This window comes from Lathamus discolor, chromosome 3, assembly GCF_037157495.1.
Source record: "Lathamus discolor isolate bLatDis1 chromosome 3, bLatDis1.hap1, whole genome shotgun sequence".
In the NCBI taxonomy this organism is placed as follows: domain Eukaryota; kingdom Metazoa; phylum Chordata; class Aves; order Psittaciformes; family Psittacidae; genus Lathamus; species Lathamus discolor.
The window spans coordinates 109,781,483-109,804,244 of NC_088886.1; the positions used below are offsets into that span (position 1 = coordinate 109,781,483).

At 44.5% G+C, this 22,762-nt stretch overlaps 1 protein-coding gene across 7 annotated transcripts in view; it reads right to left on the reverse strand.

The window, feature by feature from the left end:
• The window catches only part of PRKG1 (protein kinase cGMP-dependent 1), a 490,458-nt gene that overhangs the window by 434,493 nt on the left and 33,203 nt on the right, over window positions 1-22,762 (reverse strand). Inside the window, exons 1-2 of one of the 7 annotated variants that reach the window (XM_065671108.1) lie at window positions 5,324-5,421; window positions 4,515-4,659 (exon numbers count right to left, since the gene is read on the reverse strand). The exons of 1 other annotated variant lie outside the window; for it this stretch is intronic. In XM_065671108.1, coding sequence (XP_065527180.1) covers window positions 4,515-4,528 — 14 coding nt within the window. In that variant the 5' untranslated portion in view covers window positions 4,529-4,659; window positions 5,324-5,421. Of the gene's footprint in view, window positions 1-4,514; window positions 4,660-5,323; window positions 5,422-8,016; window positions 8,058-8,338; window positions 8,419-19,803; window positions 19,894-21,790; window positions 22,242-22,762 lie in introns of those variants that run through there. 5 more of the 7 variants (XM_065671107.1, XM_065671109.1, XM_065671112.1 and 2 more) reach the window with 5 other exon arrangements.

Here is a 22,762-nt window from a genome sequence, read left to right on the forward strand (position 1 = left end):
GGCACAAAATTAAGTTACCTTCATCTGCATCATAACAGCAGAAAAGTAGGTTTGCTCACATGCCTAATGTACTTTTATGATTATTTTCTTTTTCTTGCATTACTAACCTGCACTTACTCTCCAAATTCCCACCACCCTCACATCTCATTAACCTTCCCACGTCATCTTTAAACTCAGATACATTTGCTTCCATTAAAACATTTTTTGTCTGAGCACCTTCCTTGAAATTCCTAGTGCATAGTAATATTGTTTCCTTTTCTCTTTCCTTCCACCACCTGCCCAAACAGTTTCTCCCCTCCTGCTCTCCTGCAAGTCCCTGCTCCTTAACTATTTCACTGCTTCCACCAGGCAGTTAAGCAAGCAAACAGCAGCCAAAGCAAACCAGAAAGCAGAACCTTCAATATGAGAGGCACAGAAAGCTGAGCCCCAGGCCAGGAGGCAAAAGTCTGAAGGAAGACATGACCAACTTGGAAACGGGCAATAAGGAGCTAGAAGGACCCTGAGGGTTTAATGTGGAAGAACAGAAAAGGAAGTAGCAGAGGTATTTGCATCAGATTTGGTGGAAAAGGGGGAGCAGAAGAGGGGGGTGAAAACAACCACATACAAAAAGCAGCCAAGTAAATCAGTGTATCCTTATGAGACAGAAACAGCAGTCCTTTTGATACAGCACACATGGCTCTCTAGGGAAACAATTCATTTCCTCTGTCATAAATATTTTACAGGACTAGGAATGCAGTTTCGTTCACTTTCTGAAAAGCACTGATACAACTCTCCCACATTTTGAGTTTGTTCCACGTTCCACAGGCTGCATTTAGGAAATATTTACATGAAGCAATACACAGAAAGAGTCAACGAGATTGAGAAGCTGTGCATGCCAAGGAGCAGAGTTATTTTGGTATAGGAGACAGGAACTACTGGAGTGAGCTGAAACAATTTCAGATCCAATTTCACCCCCACAGAACTAGAGTGTTACCTGAATGACATTTAAGTCCACTTAAAAGATGCTCAGGCAGTTCTGATTCAAAGTCAAAAGCAGACACAAGCTCTTTGCCTATATGCTAATATACTGCATGTTCACAAGCAGAACATGGTTAGAAAGATCAGCTCAAGCATGTGTTAAACCAATAAGCAATGAAACTAAGGGACAATGAAACTCCTGAAAAAACACCTCCCTTTAGTGAATTTATGGAACAAAAACATACAAACTTTTGAAGTCAGTGAGCAATTAGCAAATCTTTCAGTATTTTTTTTTTGTTTTATTTAAATGCAGCCTTTGACCTTGTCTCAGCTAGCAAACACCAACAGCAGTCAGAGCTAAAAGAGAACTCCATGACAATAGCAGAAACAGCAGCTGATCTCTATACACTTTGTCTAGGGACATGCACTTTCATGTCTGCCTTTACAGCAAGTTTGAAACTGAAACATCCTCTATTTCCAACAGACTTCAGTTTATTTACCCTTATGCACACACTGTGCAGGTCACCAACTGAGTCATATAGATTCACCTATCTTAAATGAAATACCTTTACTCACCCAACAGAACATTTTTAGCTAGCTATGATGCATAGACAGATCTTTGGAAATGTGCTTAAAGTTAACTGTGTCCTTATGAGACTGATTCACTCTAGAAATGAAAACTTCCCAAGTTTCTCCATTATGAAACACTAAGAACTAGCATCCATTAGTTTTTCTTGGTCATGCCAATCTTCCCCCTATTGTCACCTATTTACTCATATTTAACCCTGGTGTCCCTTAGCTGTCTAAAATATTAGGTGCAGCGTTCCTAAACAGATGCTAAAAGCAACATCAATATTTTTGTTTCTCTACAGCATATGATTTCAGCAGTTGGTGGCATTAACTTCACAAGGCGCTCAACAAATCAGAGGGGCTATAGGGATGCTGGGGAGGGACTCTTCATTACGGACTGGAGTGACAGGACAAGGGGTAATGGGTTAAAACTTAAGCAGGGGAAGTTTAGATTGGATATAAGGAAGAAGTTCTTTACTGTTAGGGTGGTGAGGCACTGGAATGGGTTGCCCAGGGAGGTTGTGAGTGCTCCATCCCTGGGGGTGTTCAAGGCCAGGCTGGATGAAGCCTTGGGTGGCATGGTTTAGTGTGAGGTGTCCCTGCCCATGGCAGGGGGGTTGGAACAAGATGATCTTAAGGTTCTTTCCAACACTAACTATTCTATGATTCTCTGATTCTTGCTCAAATCCAAAGGAAGATATTTAGGAATACAACAGTCAGTTTTCATCTGCAGGTTTTATGTATATTATCTGCACTTGTTCAGCAGTGGTATGAGAGAGCTGGTATATATAGTGCTAATCTGTCCAAATCCTACTTGGACAATTTGTCTTTCTGCTCAAGGAATAAAATCTAGCAATTCCTATGTATGATAGTTAATAAATACGTATACTACTTTCAGGCAGGTTTTTTTTTTTTTGCAATAGAGATACAATGGTGTTCTATTTATAAAGGTCAAGTAAATTGTATGCAGTGTGTGGAGCCCTAACATCTCTGTATTATTAAAACAAAGTGTTTTATTTAGACAGCTCATTTCAGGGAGAGGAAAAAAAAAAAAGTATTCTCAGAATGTCTTTCCCCCTCCAATTTGAGTTAAGGTATGTATGCAATTTTGTGTACACTGAGGAGAACAGGAATCCAAGTGTTTGTTCTTCACTTGAATTACAACAACTATTATTTTTTTCTAAACACTATAGCCTTTTACCAGTTGCAGGATAAGGCACAGCTATAAATCCTGCTAGGCTGTCAAGCAAGGAGAAGGCCTTGCTTCTTGTGGGCAAGGAAATAAACTGCCAAGAACAGCAAAGGAGATGGGGAGTGAGAAAGGAGTTAAATCGTTTAACATGCTTAACCTGGGTCCTCACAACAAAATCGTCAGCCACGCCTCTGCCATCTTCCCATATTGGAATGATGCCCCTGTGATCAACACTTCTACAAGTGTTCAAGGCCAGGCTGGATGAAGCCTTGGGTGGGACAGTTTAGTGTGAGGTGTCCCTGCCCATGGCAGGGGGGTTGGAACTAGATGATCTTGAGGTCCTTTCCAACCCTAACTATTCTATGATTCTAAGAATTACTGAGGAGGTCAGACAAGCATTCAACAATATACAAAACTGACAATGCTCAACTATTTCATAGTTTTGTTAGAACCAGCTAGACATTTTTTAATCGTTATCCAGTGCACAACAATTTCAGAATAAGCAGGCTTCATGATCATTCTGATGATTATGCCACAGTAAAATGCAGAGAGGCCCATGCATAAGACAACTTAACTTACTCAGCTAATAGTAATGCAGGAGGTGCTAGCTCTGCAAAAAGCCCATCCAGGAGTCTGAAGAAGACAGCAAATGAACATGCAAACATAGAAATCCCATCTAAACCAATTCAAATGGCAGCATTTACAGTTAAAATGTGTGATTTGCGTTGAAACCACAATACATAAGAAATTCCTCAACTGAACCTGGTTAGGAAATTTAATTCCTGATGACATTTCATCTTTGAAATTCTCCTACCAAAGCCTCTAAGGTACAGTGAATGCCTGAGAGCTGAGGGCTGTCCTGTGCCATCAAGCCAACATCAAAGAGCATGAGTGCAATCAAAAATGCACCTGAGGAAGATAACTCCCTGAGTTTCAGCTTTATAGTTGTCATATTTCTCCCCCAAGCAGTTCAGAGAAGTCTGTAGAGACAAGAGAGGTCAAGGAGAACAAAGAAGTACCAGGCAGAATTACTACTTGCAGGTGCTCTAATTTCATTTTTTTTGGACAGATATGCCCAGCACACGCAGCTGAAGTTAAGTAGCAGAAATCCCAAATGATCGGCTATACCTGCCAAGAATCAAGCTGGGGCCCACACAGCCTTTAGACTAGACAAAAATGAAGAAAAAAGTACAGAAAGTTCCTCGCCTGAATTTTAACTATTCAAAATTGTCAGCTGTTCACACTCTTGACATCTCTATAACAGACAAACCCAATTCTAAAGATTGTTGTGTGAGTTACTCTCAGGTTAATTGGAAAAGAAAACCTTAAATAAATCTGTTATTAACCTATATCTGTATGAAGTTTTGTTATTTAGGTGGAAACTTGGGGAAAACTACTCTGCGTGTGAAAAATCAATTGCTCCTTAAGCAACAGCACTGGAATTTTAAGTGTCCCTTTTTTGTTAAAGACTATGCCTTGTAGTTTGCTATTTAATTAGGAATGAAACCTAACTTCTAATCACCAAATGCTCATGCTTACAAAGGAATTACAGTTAACATATTCTCTGGGATTAAAAAATTAAGGCTATAAATGCTGGTTAATCAGCACTGAAAGCCAGAGAAATCAAAGACTGGAACGATGGGGGCAGACCAAAGCTCATGCTGACCACAATTCTCAGGTTTTATGTACACCAGCTGCCCCAAACTGCCCAACATCTTGTAAATTATGTGGCAAAAAACAAATGAAAAACACAAGTATGTCTTTAAAAGGAAAAATAAAGGAATAAGTTTCATACTGCACTCTGGCCATTCTTGAAGTTCCAAGAAGCACTTAATGTGGGCAGATGAAATCCTCCTTGTCAAAAGCAGAAAATGATTGTTGCAGATCTGCAGACTCCCTCTCCTAATCTGTTCTGGCAAGACGATTATGCTATTTGCTTCCTTAAAAAAAAAAAATACAAAGAAAATGCATACACTAACAAAGGGCTAACCATGCAATCAATACCAACAGCAGTAGCAGGAAGAGAACCTACTGCAAGATAAAAATGTGATTTTCCATATAAAGGAAGATGCTTATTTTTTAGCTCATACTTTTTATAGAGATCAGTAAGACTTTGGTCACAGAGAAGAGTTTGTGGGTTTTGGCTCCTGAAAGCATTACTGTTTTGTACCTAAAAGAGCCTATGGATGTAGTGCTAACAAAGGGCCAAGGAGAGAGAACAAAACTCAACACAGTGACTGTGTGCCTAAGAGCTTGCTTTTTCTGATTTTTTCAGATGTGACAGATGTCCTTTCCCCGCCACTCAGAATCACTGTTTTTGCAAAGAACAGAATCCACAAACAGACAAGACATTTACAGACAGTATAAAAAGCGGTTTGGAGGGTGTGAGGGGGAGGGTCAAAAGCAGAAATCTTTGTTTGGCACCTAAATATAGACCAGTTAACTCAGCAAACATTTTTTCTCTACTACATGCTATTTTGTCTATATTTAGAGGCTGCAAGGAACCAGCTGTAGCATCACCATTTTATTACATTCTCTGATTGAGAATTTGCTTTGTTCCCCAGAACTAATCTCTGCTGGTAAATGACCATAACCATGACTTACCTGAGTCTTGCATATAAAAAAAATAAGATTTCCACTCAAGTACCAGTAGTAAGGATAAGCTCTTAACCTTAGCCTTACACAAAAAAACTCTGCTTAACTATGCTTGGCTGTGAACCAAGCCTTTACCAATCAAAGGGAACACATCAGCAGGCTGTTAATCAGCCACGGGTTGATTAGTTATTTTATTCAACATGACACAGCTGCTGGTAAAAGACAGGTTTCAACAAATTGCATTCAGAAGGAGGCTGCTTTTAAGGAAAGCCTTTTCAGATAGTAAACATGAAAAAAGTTTCAGCACTTTCAGATTCTTGTTTTAAAATCATTATAAACTTTCAGAGTATTTTTGCCCACACCCCCCCCCCTTTTTTTTCATAAATAAGATTGCATATTTGGACACCTATAGCACGTGAAAGAAAACTTTGTGATGAAAATTACTGTACATTAGGATTAGGGCTAGAATGATTGTGGTTTCTTTTCTATAATCATTTAAATCAAACCTTGCCTGCTGAAGTTTTATCATAAAGAGAGATCTCTGTCAGTGCGGCATCTGTTTTACCTTTTTAGATAAGCTCACAACTGGACAACTGATTTGACTTCTCAGAATCCCTTCCTGCACAACAAATACTTTTTAAAGAGATCAGGCCATGGGCCACAAAGGGATAGCATCTCACTCAGAAAAAAAAAAAAAAGCCCAAAAAAAAAAAAAAAAAAAAAAAAACAACCATATTCTACTTCTTTTTTTCTCCAATGCTTTCATGGTAATTTGCTGGGGTACCTGACTCTTATTCTCAGTATATGCACTGCAAGAAAGTGCACTCAAGTTTACAAAGCAATCCAGAGAAAATGGTATCAAGGCACTGAATGGCTGCATTTGAGCCATTTCAGGATTACCAAGACAAATAGATAAAGAGAAATTTCTAGGTCTTCTGAAAATGTGCAGAGCACAAGAAAGGTTTAAAACAAGCAGATCATGTTCTGCTTCATGCTCATGGAAGGAAGAAAACAGCAGTGTGAGAGAGGTGTAGCACTGCTTGTCTTCAAGAGGTGGATCTGAACCATCAATGGGTGATGATCAGGCTCCATGCCCAGGACCTCACATCATTCAGTTCTGCCTTCTCTGTCTCTTGGTGACCTGTAGGATTTGATCAGGCTGCAAATACTTGCAATTTAGGGTGTGATGGCCCCTCTCACGTTTTGTACTGTAAAGTCAAATGGAATGCCGAGGCAACTCTGAAGAAGATACAGAGAAAGCAACCTGACATCAAGTTAGCTTTTTTGTGTATTGTACTGTTCAATTGAACTGATGAAAATTCCATTAAGAAGCTTAGAAGAAGAATAGAATATTATCTCTCCATGATGTATCATTTCTTCAGTATGAACAAAGTAAAAAAATATTTCAAGGGCTGACCAACAGAATCAGTATAGGTAAAGGAGCTGAAGGCTTCCAACTATGCAAGCACAATATGTAAATTTTTCAAGCTTCAGGTACTACTCAAGAACTAGCATCTAAGACTTGCAAGGCTCCTCCAGCATATATTAAAACTTAAAATACCTGCAAAGATTATACTTTCTTGGTACATTATACAAGGATCCACATTTTACACAGTTGTCTTGACCATCCTTAATCTGATCTGATTTAATTTAACATCTGATTTAATTCAGTACATTAAGTCAGGTTATCCTAACTTACACTGCCAGATCCTATACCATGCAATCAGGGTACAGGTTCATGAAGCCTTACATTTTGTTTGCTACATGATCATAAATTTTGCATTGATTTAACACCTCTGCCCCCATGCTCTGGAAGATTGTTTGGCTCTATTTAAACAGTAGCCTTCTTCAGTACTAGCCTTGCAGCCAAAATTTTTGTGGCCACTAAATCCAGTGAGCTTAATCAAATAACATAGTTCCAATCTACAAGAGTTGCCCATCACAGACTGTACCAAGAATCTTTGTGGTGGAAAAGTTTGCAAAAAACAAGTTGGAACAGGTTCATTTTGATTAAACCTGCAACTGAAGGTCCTCTCTAGCTCACAGTTAGAATTTCCAGTTGAAACAAGAAGAGAGAAAAAAGCCACTGTGCTCCAAGGGTGAAATGCGAGTGACACAAACTGATGTCCCTGGTTCTGCCTAATTTCACTCAGCTCCCCCATGTGTTTGCCCTCACTATGCTGATGGAGCAGCTGCATTCTCTGTGCAAACTTTTCCGTCTGTACCTGCAAATACTGGGATAATGCCTTAACATGGGTTTATATATGCTAAGTAAGGCTAGTGGTTTCCTATTTGAGCTCTTTCAGGCTTTCAAATAAAAATAAAATAAAAACCTGTTTCGTCCATGCAAGAGTAATAGCATCAGATCAAAAAGCTGAGATTTCCTTGACGATGTCCCTTTTGGACTTGCTTTGCCTATCTAAATATCAGCAACAGTTATCCTTCTACAAAGTCCACAGGGAAAAAAAATGTTGTGGATTTAAAAGTGAAGTGATAATTTGCTCCCAGTCACAGACAACACATGCTCTTGAAGTACCTGCTATGATGGTCAATGAGAAAATAACAACACTTGCAAAGCAGAAGGTAGAACAGCTGCTTTCTGAGCAACAGGAGCAGAGGTCAGGTCTGCCACCATACAGAACCAAACATCATTTTCCCCAGTGCCTAAGCCCTAACAAACAGCAGCTGCACACATAACATACCTGTGTTTGCAATTACTAGCTAATGTACTCTGGTATTCATGCTTGCCATGCCTGCAGAAAACACTCCTTGACGGTGTGTGCTCTCCTGCAGGCACATTAATAAATCTTGCAAATGAATGGAGGGAAATAAGGCCGTTAGCATTCCCTTGGGACTCCTCTAATGAAAGACTGCTGGGCCACAATACAATACCCACCCGCAACAGATAACTGTACCACTGCCAAAAAAAGACCATGTGAGCTTTTCCTGCCAAAGCAAGCTGTGGCTCTGAGATACCCTGTCAGAGTCAGTTAAAAAGGAACAAAATGAGATAGTTGCACCCACCTGTGTCCCTTCTCCAAGCAGAAGAGTTATGAAACTTCAATTACCTTCCCGCAGCAACAAATCTAACTTCAAACAGCAAGTAGTCAGAGGCTGCACCTCCCTTTCAGCAACCTGAACCAAAGTAATGCCAAATAAAACCAGGGTATTTGCCTTACTTAAGCTGTCCCAACATACTCATTATCACAGTATCTGAATACATCTGTGTTTTGGTATACTGCTAATAGAGAAAAGCCATTGCCTCGCCATGCTTCATTTCTCTTGTGTGCCTCTCAGAGCTAGGCTTCTACTGGGAAAACAAAAAGCAATCAAGTGTCTGATGAGTGGGAGATGTGTTCTCTTGTTTGTGCAATTGCTGTGTTAACAGGATTTAAATATGCAAATAAGGAAAAAAAAGTATATTTATACATTTATATATATACACTACAACTTTTTTTAAATATCTAGCAAGTTTAGATAAATAGCACCATTTGAACACTCAGACACAAGTTGTGCATGAAGGTATATACACACGTATTTCTAACAGATTTAGATTGCTTTTCTGTCCATACACTCTGCACCGCTGAGACATTTCTGTTACTTGGTCCATCAGCAGGACTACAATAAGGACAAGTAATAATAAATACTAAAATACAACCTCATGGAGCTGGAGCAGCACTTCATCAAGCAGCACAAAAGACATCGAGTCACTGCAGGATAACAGCCATCGCATGGTATGCATCATGAAGTTTTGTCAATACAGCTCAAAAGCATTACCACTAAAGAGTTTATCACTGCAACAAACTCCCCTTGTTCCTAGCCCAGGTAGCAACAAGGTGTTCCTGCTATAGTAGTTACCATAACATACAACTCAAATCCCAGGTTACAACAATTTAAAGCTATTTCCATTACAATCTCCATTCCTCATCCTTTTGAAGCAAGCCACAGGGTTTAGCACTGCAGTGAACTCCTTCCCTTGCTCTTGCTCTGGCTATGACTTATCCATAGACTGCAGTCCCTTAGGGGTGTACCTGCTCCAAGAAGAGCCTTATCTATGAAGCACAGTCTCTCCAGGGGTATACTTGCTGCAGCAGACTTATCCATAGCCACAGATGATTTGAGGTGCACCTGTTTCAGCTTGGCCTTCTCCATGGGCCACAATGCCTTCGGAGATACCTGCTCCAGCATGGCCTTACCCGCAGCCACAGTCCCTTTGAAAGTAAACCTGCTCCAACATGGCCTTATCCATGACTGTAGTCCCTCCAAGGGTGGACCTGCTCTATCTTGGGCTTATCCATGGCCATACACTGTGAGGTGCTCCAGCATGACCTCATGTACAGCCACTGATGTTTTAAGGTGTACCTGCTCCAGCATGGACTCATTCTTGGCCCACAATCCCTTCAAAGATACACCTGCTGCAGCACAGGCATAACCATGGCCACAGATGCTTCAAGATGTAACTGCTCTAGCGTGGACTTATCTATGGCCATAGATGCTTCAGGGTGTCCTGCTCCCACAGGGACTCATCCACAGTATAGTCCCTCCAACTCGAGTTCACACTGGAATTCCAGCCTATGCAGTACAGCAGCACAAAACCAACAGCGATGCCCTGGTCATCTGCCAGCCCAGTCGCACAGCCATTGCTGTTCCCAGGCAAAGCACAGTAAGGTGATAAGCAGTAGAGCAGTACATCAAGCAACAAAAGCAAAAATCAGCTGCTAATGAGCATTAGACTCTAATATACAGTGAGGCAAGTGAGCCCTAGGGCAAACACAAAAACTTGTCAATTAATACCTAAACAGCAATAACAGTTGTAAATTTGATCTAGCACATGCCAATCAAATCTGTTGTTATTTTGAGCTCTTCAAGCCCCACATTGGTTGCCAAAACGTATTGTCATGGTTTAACCCTAGCTAGCAACTAAGCCCCACACAGCTGCTCACTCACTTCAACACCCTCCCCCCTCTCAGTGGGATGGGAAAAGAATTAGAAAAGTGAGAAAATTTGTGGGTTGAGATAAAGACAGTTTAATATGGAATGCAAACGTTGCACACACAAACAAAGCAAAACAAGGCATTCATTCACTCTTTCCCATCAGCAGGTATACATTCAGCAATGTCCAGGAATGTGTAATGGTTACTTGGGAAGACAAACACCATCACTCCAAACATGTCCACCCATTTCCTCCGTCTTCCTCCAGCTTTATATGTTGAGCATTGTCGTGGTTTAAACCCTGCCATCAAGTTAGCCATGCAGTCCACTCCCCGCCCTGCCCTTCCCCCCACCCTCGCCCCCCACACCCCCCCAACTCCCAGAGGGACGGGGAGGAGAATGGAAAGAATGTAACTCCCACAGGTTGAGATAAGGACAGCCCAGTAACTAAGGTATAACACAAACCACTACTGCTACCACTAATAATAATAATGATAAGGGAAATAACAAGGGAAGAGAATACGATACCACCCATCGAAAACCAGCCCAACCAAGCAGTGAGTGCCCTTCCAGGTAACTCTCCGTTACATCCTGCGCATGACGTGCTGTGGTATGGAATACCTCTTTGGCTAGTTTGGGTCAGGTGTCCTGTCTCTGCTTCCTCCTGGCTTCCCCTCCTCCCTGGCAGAGCATGAGGATCAGAAGGTCCTTGGTCAGACTAAATATCTGAGCAGTAACTAAAAACATCAGTGTTATCAGCGCTGTTCCCAGGCCGAAAATCAAAACCACAGCACTGCACCAGCTACTAAGAAGGAGAAAAATGACTGCTACTGCTGAACCCAGGACAAGCATAACATCATAATACATGGAATCTCAGTTGGGGTCAGCTGTCCTGGTTGGGTCCCCTCTGAAGTCCTTGTGCACCCCCAGCCTACTTGCTGTTAGGGCAGCATGAGAAGCAGAAATTACTGTTTGCCCATAACAACAGGCCCACAGGAAGTCACATCTGATCAGTTCTGAATCAACTGATTTTGTACAAACTGGCACACTAGAAAAACTGGAGTGTCACAAAAATCAAGCCTCCTGCAGTATCTTGTGCTACAGCCACTGGAGGCTTTCTGCCTCCTGATGCATAGAGGAAACAAGGCAGGTTTTTAGGGAGATGTGAAGTCTAGACTCTATCGGATCTGACAGCTTTGCAGAAGGAAGAGCTTTGGGGTTGAGAGGGAAAAGAAGATCAAGCATCCATAGGATGAGAAAAAAAAAATCTTGGGCTGAAGAAGAAGGAGCAGGAACAAGACACCCAGGGAAGTAACTGAGGGCTCAGAAGAGAAGGAAGAAGACAGTCAGGCCTTTCCTGGGAAGAGCAGTCTGCCCAGCCATGGTGGGCAGAATGACAGCAGCATGAAGGCAGAGGCCTCTGGGAACATAATGCCAGAGCACATGCCACAAACAGGACAGAGAAGACATGCAGGGATCCCAGTGGGAACCTGGAAGCAGAGGTGAAGGGAACAGATGCAAAGGAATTCAGTCCACAGAAACTGCAAATCACTATAATCTCAGATTGTACAATCTCACCCTGCAGATTCATATCCAGCTTCAGGTAACTGCAGAAAACTGGAAAGGAAGTATAATTTCTTTTGCCCCTTCCACAGCCCCCTCTTCCACAATGCTTAAATGCTCAGTTTTTCCTCCCTCACTTCTTAAAAGCAGGGAGAGAAAAGAAACCCTAGTGCCTCATTTGCTTCTTCCAGCCTCTTCCCTGAGTCTTGCTGCCATTCACTCCACACCTCTTTCTGCATCCTCCAACACAGGGAAGCCAGCTGCCTAGCCAAAGACAGAAGTGAGCTGCAACAGTTGCAGCTGTGGTCTTGGTGACAGCTATGTTGAACAGCCCTGCTGAAGACCACATGTAATTTATCAGGTATCAAAGTCATTTATCTGTTTTGTCTATTAAATATATGTATCAAACTACAAAAGACAGCAGCTGCTAAAAGATGTGTATCTCCTCTATGTGACCAAGTTTAGCCACTGTTAAACATCACATGTAACCTCTTATAAGACTTTCAATAATTTAAGCAATAGTGAAACTTCAAGGCAAAGACATGGATGCTAACTCCATTGCGTATGTATTTCCAACTCAGAAAGGCAGATGCCTGATCTCCCATTTTACCTAAAGGAACTTCTAGGGTTTTTAAGAGTCATGATTTTCAAAGCATCTCTATAGCTACTAAGATAGCTATTGTTTCCAACAAGCATAAATGTATAGCTGAATGGCATTATTTGCATCACATTTGTTTTATTTACCCCTTTGTTAAGTGCTTGGCTATTGCCTTGGCCATGCTGTTGCCTGATTCATATAGAAATTGATTTCTTCTATTCATCAGAAATGTAACCCACCAAGAAAGTTATTTTCCTCATTTAGCCTGTAGACTACAAGAGCACTAATGAATTCCTCTCAGCCAGTGGATCAACTGACATCAAATAGGCAGTTTAAATAGTAACAAGCACTGACAGATCCCAGGGACCCACTTACACTGGGGGCAGGGAGCACTAACTTTAGATTTTCATCACATCCATGTCACCAGTTATTTACTCCTTCACTCCTGAATCTGAATGATACTCTGTGGCTGTGAAGCCACAGAAGCCAGCAGCATTTTGACATTCCTATCTGATATTGGGAAAAAATCCATATCCTCCACCAGTATGAAACTGTGATTGTTTTCTATCCTAATAAAAGTCCATCTCATAGTGTATTTGTATTAATGCAACTCTCCCACACATGTGAATAAATACATACATGCACATACACAATTATCACTGTTTGTATTTCTCTTGAACCTAGGATATCACATTTAACACAAAGTATACGTATATCTACAAGACTCCAGTTTCACTTTTGGTCAACCCAGCCAGCTACATTATGATTTCTACTATTTGTTCAAATCACCCATGATCACACATGATCACACAATATTAAATAAGTGAACAAAATAAGCTGGCCTGGATGGGTAGTTTTCTTATCCACTTCAAGCCCACATTGCAGAGCCAGTTCACAGCTTTCCTGACAGGGTTTGTGTGTTTAACAGGATACACCTCCAATAAATATGCTCACAAACCAAATTTAAGGAAAAAAAAAAAAAAGGCATTTTGGAGAAAGAAACACAGCTTCGGGGAGCAAAGGCATTGCAGTATGATGATGGGATTTTTTTCAGTGATATCCTAGTTCAAGATTGTTCCTAACAAGCCCCTAACAAGCTCCTAAACAAGCATGAAGTACAGTCCAAATATGCCAATCCTACTTTTTAAAGTCTGTGAGCCCATTTTCTACTTTGAAACCAGGCACCCGTGTTCAAGTTTGGCTATACATGCTCAGGCACTAGTTTCCAAGGAAACCAGTGACTGCAGGAGCATTGCAAAATGCAAGTCCTGGCTGTTTCACAAATACACTGTGGCTACATCCATGACACAAACACTTCCAGGTAGGTGCTTTACCATTGTTTCTAAAAGACCTTAATGAAATTTCAGACATTCAGGGTGTCTGTATGTATCCAAGCAACGTGCAAACTTGTAACCAAACCACTCTCTGTAGATGTTGAGAGAAAAATAAAGGAATTATTTGTGTTGGTTTAGAGTTCAATGTAGGAATACTTTTAGCTTTCCCTGTTCTGTCAGCAGTTCAAAACTAAAACACTAACCATGAATGTCAGGGACTCCTCTGCCTGTATGTACCCCCTCGAAATGGCAAAACAGCAGATGGAAAACATTTATACAAGTATTTATCCTTTAGCCTACTATAAATGCAAGTATTATGGCATCATGAGAAAGAGAAGAAATACCAGCAGCACAGACATTTATGAAAGTAAGTGGCATTTAAGCCACCATCACCGGTTCAAAAAGTACAGCCTTCCAGTACCACTTCCCTCAAGGTAAGGTTCATACTCAATGACTTCTGAAATCTTAGCATCCCGCAATATCTGTGCCAAGCAGGATGATAACCAAATAAAGAGGTACATATCAAGACAATGTGGGGGGTTTAACTCTCTGAAGGGGTAATTTTTTCCTCTTGGCTCATGTTTTGCACCTGGCATTCAGTAAGACAACATTTAGTAAAGTCATGGAGTTCACTTGCCTTCCCAGTGAGTCTGTATGCTGCACACAGCTGGCTAGCCTGAATTTTGTGCTACTACGTACATTTTTGCTCAGTATGGGCACTCTGATCTGGTGCCATGGGGGGTTATTCATTTCAGACAAGTAAGACACATATTGTGTTTAGGAACACAGGATGCTACAGCTCAGAACTATTTTCACAGAAAGTCTGGAGTGAAGGCATCTGTGTCCGTGATCTGGGACTTCATTTTCTGCTGACGTACTTAAAAACTATCTACCTACAGCATTCACTCAATAATACAGATAAGAGGGCAAAAGGTTAACTATGTAGAAAATTAATTTATGGAGATGTATTACAATAAAAAAAAGTTTCTATGTTAACAACAGCCTTCATTTATGTGGTACTAGCTCATTTAAAACTACTGTACTTGCTGAATAGCTTTGTTTTGCATATAACCACCACAAAGACTTCAATATTGTTTCTGAACAGAACTAGTTTGCTTTAAAACATAGTGTATTTATGCTATTCTGCTAAAACAAATATCAAAAAGCAGCAAAAAAAATCAGAAGTATGTGTTGCTTATTGCTACTGAGCAGAACTAAAAATAACTGAAATTGCAACAAAGTTTAATCTTGCCATCACTCATCAAAGTAAGAATCAGACAGAAAATGATAAAACAAATATGTGGCTTTAACAGCTTTGTCCACTGAATTGTTTTTTTACCTTCCTTTGAATAAAATGCCTCTGGTCCTTTGAGTTACATTCAGCATAAACATTACCTGATTAAACAAGCATACTTCACAGATGACCCAAAACACTACATGCCAGTAGAGAAAAGCCTTCTGCATAATAACTAAATACTATATAGTTATTCCTTACCACAACTAGTAACCGAAACCTCTGAAGGCTGAATTATACAAAAAACTAAGCTATCAGCAGTCTCACGCTTGCCACTTCACAAGGCAGTAAGCAGCACTGACTCCGAGGTGTGAGTCACACGTGTGCCTCTTGCATAGAGGAAAGCCCCATCCAGCACCACCTCCACTGCCTAGCCAGACCTGTCAAAACAGTATTAAATAACATTTGACTGACTTGCATTCACCACTATGCTTGAAACACTGCATGTTAAAACTTCTGTCAGGAAGCGTACCATTCTTCACAATAAAACCTCATCCCCGTACAGCACAAGGAGGCTCTGCTCTCAGCCCTGCTGTGCGAACAGAAGCAGAGCAAGTTGGGTATTTGGGGAGTCAAAAGAAGAGACGGCTCACCAAGGCAACTCTGCCAAGCTGCCTTGCCCAGCCTTCAAGATAAGTTCAGGACTGGGCTGACAGCTAAGCAACAAGTCCCACATACATAGATTCAACAGCACTTGCTACAGGAGCAGGCTGTCCTTCACAGCACTCAAGAGCTTGTCCATGCAAATCAGGCATCTGAAGCCAAACACGAAAACCACAATAGGGTTTTATAGCATCACACTGCTAGAAAGGCAGGAGAAAAGTCAATCTGTCCCCTTGACAGCCTCCAAGATGAGTGGAAAGCTATTCAGCAAGGGCCTAAGGGAGATTGTTCCCCAAGGCGATGCTCTTGGCCACATCTCATATTGGTAGGCATGTCCCATCACCACTCAACACATACCAGTAAAGTCCTAACCCAAAAGTCCTAACCCAAAACCCCCTAGATCCTGCATACTGGAAAAAAAAAAACACTGACATTAATAGATGTCAGCATTTAATCAAGCATTAGCAGATTTTTCCAGGCACACAAATTCTTTCTCAGAACAATGTTAAACTACATTCAGATGGATCAAAGCTTTATCTCATAGCACATAAAAGCAACCACAGTAGTTAATTACTCTCAAACAAATGATAAATACATTTTAATTGGTCACTGGACACATCATACCAAATTACATCTTGATACTGAAAAAAAAAATAAAGGTTTCACAACTACATCCATTGCTGCTGACTGCTTTTCGTATTATGTTTTCTGCAGTACAACACCAAAACCAGAAAGTAACAGGATTAAAGAGGCCACCATCCTTCATCTGATTTCACAGCTCCTGTCCCACACCGCAGGAAGCAATCACTGCAGGCGTGTCTCAGTTCCTGATCACAGGTCCCTCAATCACCTCGACCAACTGTTTCTAGTGGTTAAATTATGTTGCAAGCATCCTCCAAAGTATTTCAGAAAGAGGAAAGCATGGGGTTTAAGAAAGAGGTTGGTTTTTTGGTTGTTTGGGGTTTTTTAGAACTATAGTTTGAGAGTTTTAATTAATGAATGGATCCTGGGTACTACAGCATTCATACCACTTATAGATACCAGCAGATAATTTTATGCAGACACTCTAAATATGAAATGCTTTTCAAATATTTCTGGGGATTTTATTACTATTACAATTACTTAAAAATATGTCCTTAGTCCACAGAAGACATGCACATTTGCCTTCAAAGAACCAATTTGGCCATTGAAAGGATTTTGTTAAATCTCTTCTATGCATGTTGTACTTTCCCTAAGGCTGCACAACCAAGTGTTTGTTGGGGTTTTTGAATTCTTTTAAACAGAACTCCTAAATACAACTCCTAGGCAGCTCCTCCCCCCGAAACCAAATCTCTGGGATTTTGGCAGATTCCCCAGCTTTACATTCAATTCATCCTAAGTCTGTTAACTCACAAAAACAAGTCATTCTTCATCTTACTCAATATTTTCTACAAATGACACAGCATTTTGCCCTTATCTCAGTTAATGACAAGGCGTACACAACCTCTGACAAGAGAAGATCAGGCCCTATACGTTTCCTAAGGCTCACAAGCTCTCGCTTTGTTTTACATTCTGCTTCTACATTTTTTTCTTTTACCCTTCTGGAAAACAGAATATGCTGATTACATAGTCTTCAGAAAAAGCATACAGCTGTTGCCAATCACCAAATGAAACAGCCTTTTAAAATTTAAGTCCTGGGTATTTTCCCATGGCAAGTACAAAACAACGAAAGCAAAGCAACAAGAGTTACAGCTTCCTAGTTAAAAAGGCTACTCTTTAGTTTGCAGCTCTGTAAAATCTTAACTGGAACAACAGTTGGTACGAATCTGGTCCCACAGTATTCTTTTCATGCTGACAGGCTGTTAGCAGCCAGGATATACTCTGTGAGAGGTCAAAGGTGTGGAAAAACAAATAGAGCAGCAATTTTAGAAGATGAAGAGGAGATAAGGATTTGTCACTGCATTTTTCTACCATGGAAAACCACCCAGCTTTCTTCAATTTGTGCTCACTTATTCCAGTTACTTCTTGCAAGTTATTTGCTTTGAGGAGAGAAAGAAAAAGCCACTTATTCTGGGGCAACTGGCTTCTAGTTACTTGAATACGAAGAGTGATAAAGTCTGACTTCTCTCACTGGTCTTGTGACTAGGAAGAAAATGGCAGGATGTGTCCCTCCATGGATTTTAGCTATTAATTCCCCATGTGAACCCACAAAGCCCATTTCACATTAAAAAAAAAAAAAAAGAGAGAGAGAGGCAAAATAAGCCCAACCCTGCAACAGTAGCTAAAATTCTTTAATACCCTGAAACAGGTATTTTTAAAACTATACACATGTTAAAAGGTGTGGGCTGTTTGCAAGGTAAGATCTTGCAGGACATTTAATGGTATTTTCCTATATGAGGCAATTAAATTTACTTTCATGTTAGAAAGCCATTCAGAGTTTAACCATTTTATAACCCAGAATCTGCTAGCTGGTATCACCGCAGCTTCCATAGACACTTCCCCACAGAGTCAGACCCACAGGTATCACAACTGTACAATGACTATCATGATCACTGCTCCTCATTTCTAACAAACTTCTACTACTACTGATCCCACCAATATCCAGCCACTTTAGGTGGTCCACCAGATCAGGAGGACAGACCTAGCACCACCTAACTGCAAAAAAAACACAGGATACCAAACAACTGAAGATTTCCTGTGCATCCTCTTGGTGCTCCTGTTCTGGTTAGAATGCTGGAAATGTTGGATGCCATAACCTCAAGAGTCACTGAGGCTTGAACACAGCAAAAAAAAGTCAACCTTCTTTGCATATTTGATAGTTTCTGTTTGCTTCCAGGTCCTTCCCACAAATATTATCTTGAACATCAAAATGGCATCAAGATTGTGTCACATTCATTTAATCAAGACAAGGACCCTCCCTCAACCACTCACAAGCATTGTGTAAGCAATGTTTGCAGCCACACGTAGGAAAGTGTAAGAAAAATCAAAATTTGTGTATTAATGATCCCAAATAAACTAGACCACTTGTGCTTCCTCACCCAGTCTCCCAGCTACATCCACGACTAACAGAACAGTTCATGTGGATTATCTTTTAAACATGAGAACTAGAGGTAAGCAAAATACACAGCTCACATTTTCCTTTATTTATGTAGAATCATAGAATCATAGAATAGTTAGGCTTGGAAAGGACCTCAAGATCATCTAGTTCCAACCCCCCTGCCACGGGCAGGGACACCTCACACTAAACCATCCCACACAAGGCTTCATCCAACCTGGCCTTGAACACCGCCAGGCATGGAGCACTCACAACCTCCCTGGGTTGTGAGACACTGGATTCCAGTGTCTCACCACCCTAACAGGAAAAAATTTCCTCCTTATATCCAATCTAAACTTCCCCTGTTTAAGTTTTAACCCGTTACCCCTTGTCCTGTCACTACAGTCCCTGACAAAGAGTCCCTCCCCAGCATCCCTATAGGCCCCCTTCAGGTACAGGAAGGCTGCTATGAGGTCTCCACGCAGCCTTCTCTTCTCCCTTCCTTTCCACCGAGATGCTCAAATTACAACTGCTTATCAGTGCAGTTACAGATTTAGGCAAGCACCTGAGATGACCATCTATCTCCAGAGGACATCGCATCACCTCAGCAGGTGTCCACCCGTGAGCTTCTAGTCACCATAACATGATGGCTGAAGCAGAACCGCGAATGCTTCCCAAAGCAACGTGCACTCCTGAAGCCATTAACAAATACCTTTTCCACCTCACTGATCAAGATCTGATCTTGATACTCTGCAAAGAGTATTGGAGTATTAACCATGATCAATATGAAATACCCCCTCAGGGGGGTGCTGTGTTACACCCCACATGAGACTACAGCAGGGCATTTTACGCAATGAGCCATTAAAGTTCAAGTTAGAAAACGTTACTTCAAGGTTTTGTCAGGCTTCCCACATGTTTCACCATACACATCAGAGGCTCCACGCTTGTTCCGCTGAAACCTCAAGTGCTTCCCTGAGCTCTGGGGAGCTCAAGTCACACACTTTGAGGGCACCAAAGGGCAAACACCTGTGTGTCCCTGACAGTATTTTTGGTAGCGATACTCTGTGCTACACCTCAGCTAAAGAAATGATGCTTCTGGGCTGCCCCATCCAACCTTAGATGTTTAAAAGAGACACCATGGCTTTCACACACCTGCTCTCCTGCCCGCGCCGCAGACCCACAGCCCGTACGTGGGTGAGCCGTGCCTCGCAAGGCCCGACAGAGCCTGGCCTGCACGCCTTGCGGTGGTTTCCGTTAGCTCTGGGGCTTGGTAAGGGGTGGGTTTTTAACCACCCGTGTCTCCCCACTGCCCTGTTGAGTTCGCAGCTGCGGCCGTTCGCCTTAAAAGGGCAAAACATCTGTGGATGAACGGCGGCAGGAACTGGGGGCCGGGCGGGCAGGCAGGAGAGCGGGCACCCGCCGCCCGCCCGCCCGAGGGTCCCGAGGCGGTGGCAGGGCCGTCCCGGCGCGGCGGTTGCCAGGAGACGGCGGTGCCCCGCCATGGCGGCGGGAAGAGCCGAAGCTACACGGGAAGGGCCGGGCCGGGCCAGCGGTACCGCTCGACCCCAGCCCGTAACCAGCCGGGGAAGCAGACAGCTCCTGCTCCGACATCCCCAGTGGGCAGTACCTGGGCATCACCCCTCGCTGCTGCCCCACCGCGTCTGCAGCACCCGCGCCACCCCCGCCTCAGCCCGGGCGTACACCCGGACCCATGTGGGACTGGTGAAGTTCCCCATGGGGCTCCAGAGGGGCCTCACTGAAGAGCCGCAGAATCGGGACACCGAGTGCCCCGTCTACCATGTGCCTTAACAAGTGGCTGGGGGTGACTTGCACCCGAAAGCCCACCCAAAACAAGAACAACCCCAACTACTAGGATGCCTCCAGCCATCCTCCTCGACCCCACCGCTCCCTTTTAATTCAGCGAAGAAGATGTCAGCTGCAAAGGGGAGGTGGATTTGCCCACCGACTGGCAGCGGCGATGGGGAGGCCGGGCCCCGATTGCCGCCAGCCGGGGGGCACGGCACGGCACGGCACGGCACGGCACAGCAGGGCAGGCAGGGGAAGGGAACGCTGGGCCGCCCTCCACTGTGCTTGCACATGAAGCCTGGCGCTTTAGCGGCAGATAATCTCTTTCTTTTTTTTTCTCCCCTTAAGGAGCGCTGAACCAAATACATTGCGATTTACTGGATAGAAAAGGATACGCGGGGGGGAGGGAGGGGAGAAGTGTGTGATCCCGCTCCTGCGAGGTCTCCGTTTTCTCTATTAAATCGCTATAATTTGCCTAATCTGCAGCAAGTGTGAAACGAGGGCAGAGCATCTCCCAGGCGTGCTGTGAGCTCAGGTTGCCCGTAACTTTCCCTTCCCGCCGCCTCTCTCCACCACCACCCCCCACACACACACTTTCCCCCGCCGGCACACGCTCCACCGGACCAGGACGTTGCAACGAGCCCCTGTCACTTGCCTGCCTTTCCCCCCCCCAAAACACCGACACCCACGGAACAAGGCACGCTAGACAGGACGGTGGGAAGGCTACTGGGGACCCGGGCAGCGCACCCCGCCGGGTTCCAAGTTTCCCTGCCCGCTCCGCTGTGACTCGCTGCCGGCAGGACGCCGCTCTTTCCCGGAGGGGAGAGACCTCCGGGGTTCCCCCGCTCCCTCCAGCAGCGGTAAAGCCCCCGAGACCACGATGCGCGCCGGTTCGAACGCCGGCAGCAGGAACTACCCCGACCACCGACTGCCCCTGCCCAAACTGGCCGCCGTGCCTCCCCCGGCGGGACGGGGGGGTGGCCGAGTCCGACAAGAGCGCGGTTCCCCCCGCACCTTCGGGTTCGCTCCTGTAGCACATCACCCCAAGCCCAGAGCCCTCAACTTTCCCACCCCGAAGGGTGCGGGGACAACCGGCATCCAGGGCGGCTGCGCTTCGGCGCTCTGCACCTCCCCCTCCCTCCCTCCCTCCCCCCACCCCCTCATCTCTTCCCGGCGGGCGGCGGCAGCGAGGACCGGGGTATCCGCCGGCTGCCCCGCAGGCGGCTAGGGGAGAAGGCAGTGAGGGGAGCTGAGCGCGGCGGGTGGCGAGGCGAAGAACGGAGGGCTCCGCTCCCCGCGGGTGATGGGTACCCCGGGTAACCCCCCTGCTTACTGTGGGCTCTTGGGGTAGAAAGGGAGGGTGACGTGGCTGAGATCCTGGATGTCAAAGGCGGTGGGCTCGGCCGAGATCGCCTGCCGCTTGGTCCTCTGTTCCCCCTGCAAGGTGCCGGCGCTCTGCTGCTGCGCCTGTTGGGTGGCGGGCCGGATCACAGAGCGGTACTTGTCCAGCTCGTTCTGCAGCTTCTGGATCAGTTCGTCCTTCTGATCTAACTCCAGCTCCAGCTCGTCGATGAGCGCATCCCGCTGCCGCAGCTCCTCGATCTTTTCCTGCAGCGCGTACTGTAAATCCCGCAAAGTGCCCATGGTCCTGCCGCCTCGCTCGCCCTTCGCCTCTCCCGGCAACTTTCCCCTCCGGGCCGCCCGCCGCCTCCCTGCACTTGGGCCAACTTCACCTCCGCCGCCCCCTCCGGCCCGGCCCGGCCCGGCGCGGCCCCGCTGCCCGCCGGGGCCCCGCCGCAGCCGGACCCCCTCCGCCGGCACCGCGCTCCGGAGCCGGGTTGTTAGGGGCGATTTCGATCCGCCTGCGTCAGGCTAGGCTGGAGAGGGAGCGGGAGACACACACTCACGGAGGGGGAGGGAAGGAGGGAAGGCGGCGGGGAGAGAGGCAGGGGCGCCTGCGAGGATGCACATGCACTCCCCGCTCCCTCCTTCCCGGCCCCGCCGCCCCCCCCGCGCCGCCCACAACCCCTCGCCGCCGGCCCGCGGGGTCGCCTGGCGGGGGATGCGGGAGGGGGCTGGCCGAGAACAGCTCCGCCGCCGGGAGCCTGTGCCGAGCCCTGCCCTCCCGTCCTTCTGCAGGAAGAGGCCATCAGACAGGTCCAAACCTTGGGAAATGGCTGCACAAACCTGCCCTCTCCGTCCCGCTTTAGGGGTGTCCCCTGGTTCTCTCCCTTCCCATCCTCTGCTCCAATCAAAGGTGCTACTTTTTACCTACAGAACTTGGTCGGCTTATCTCCAGTTTACT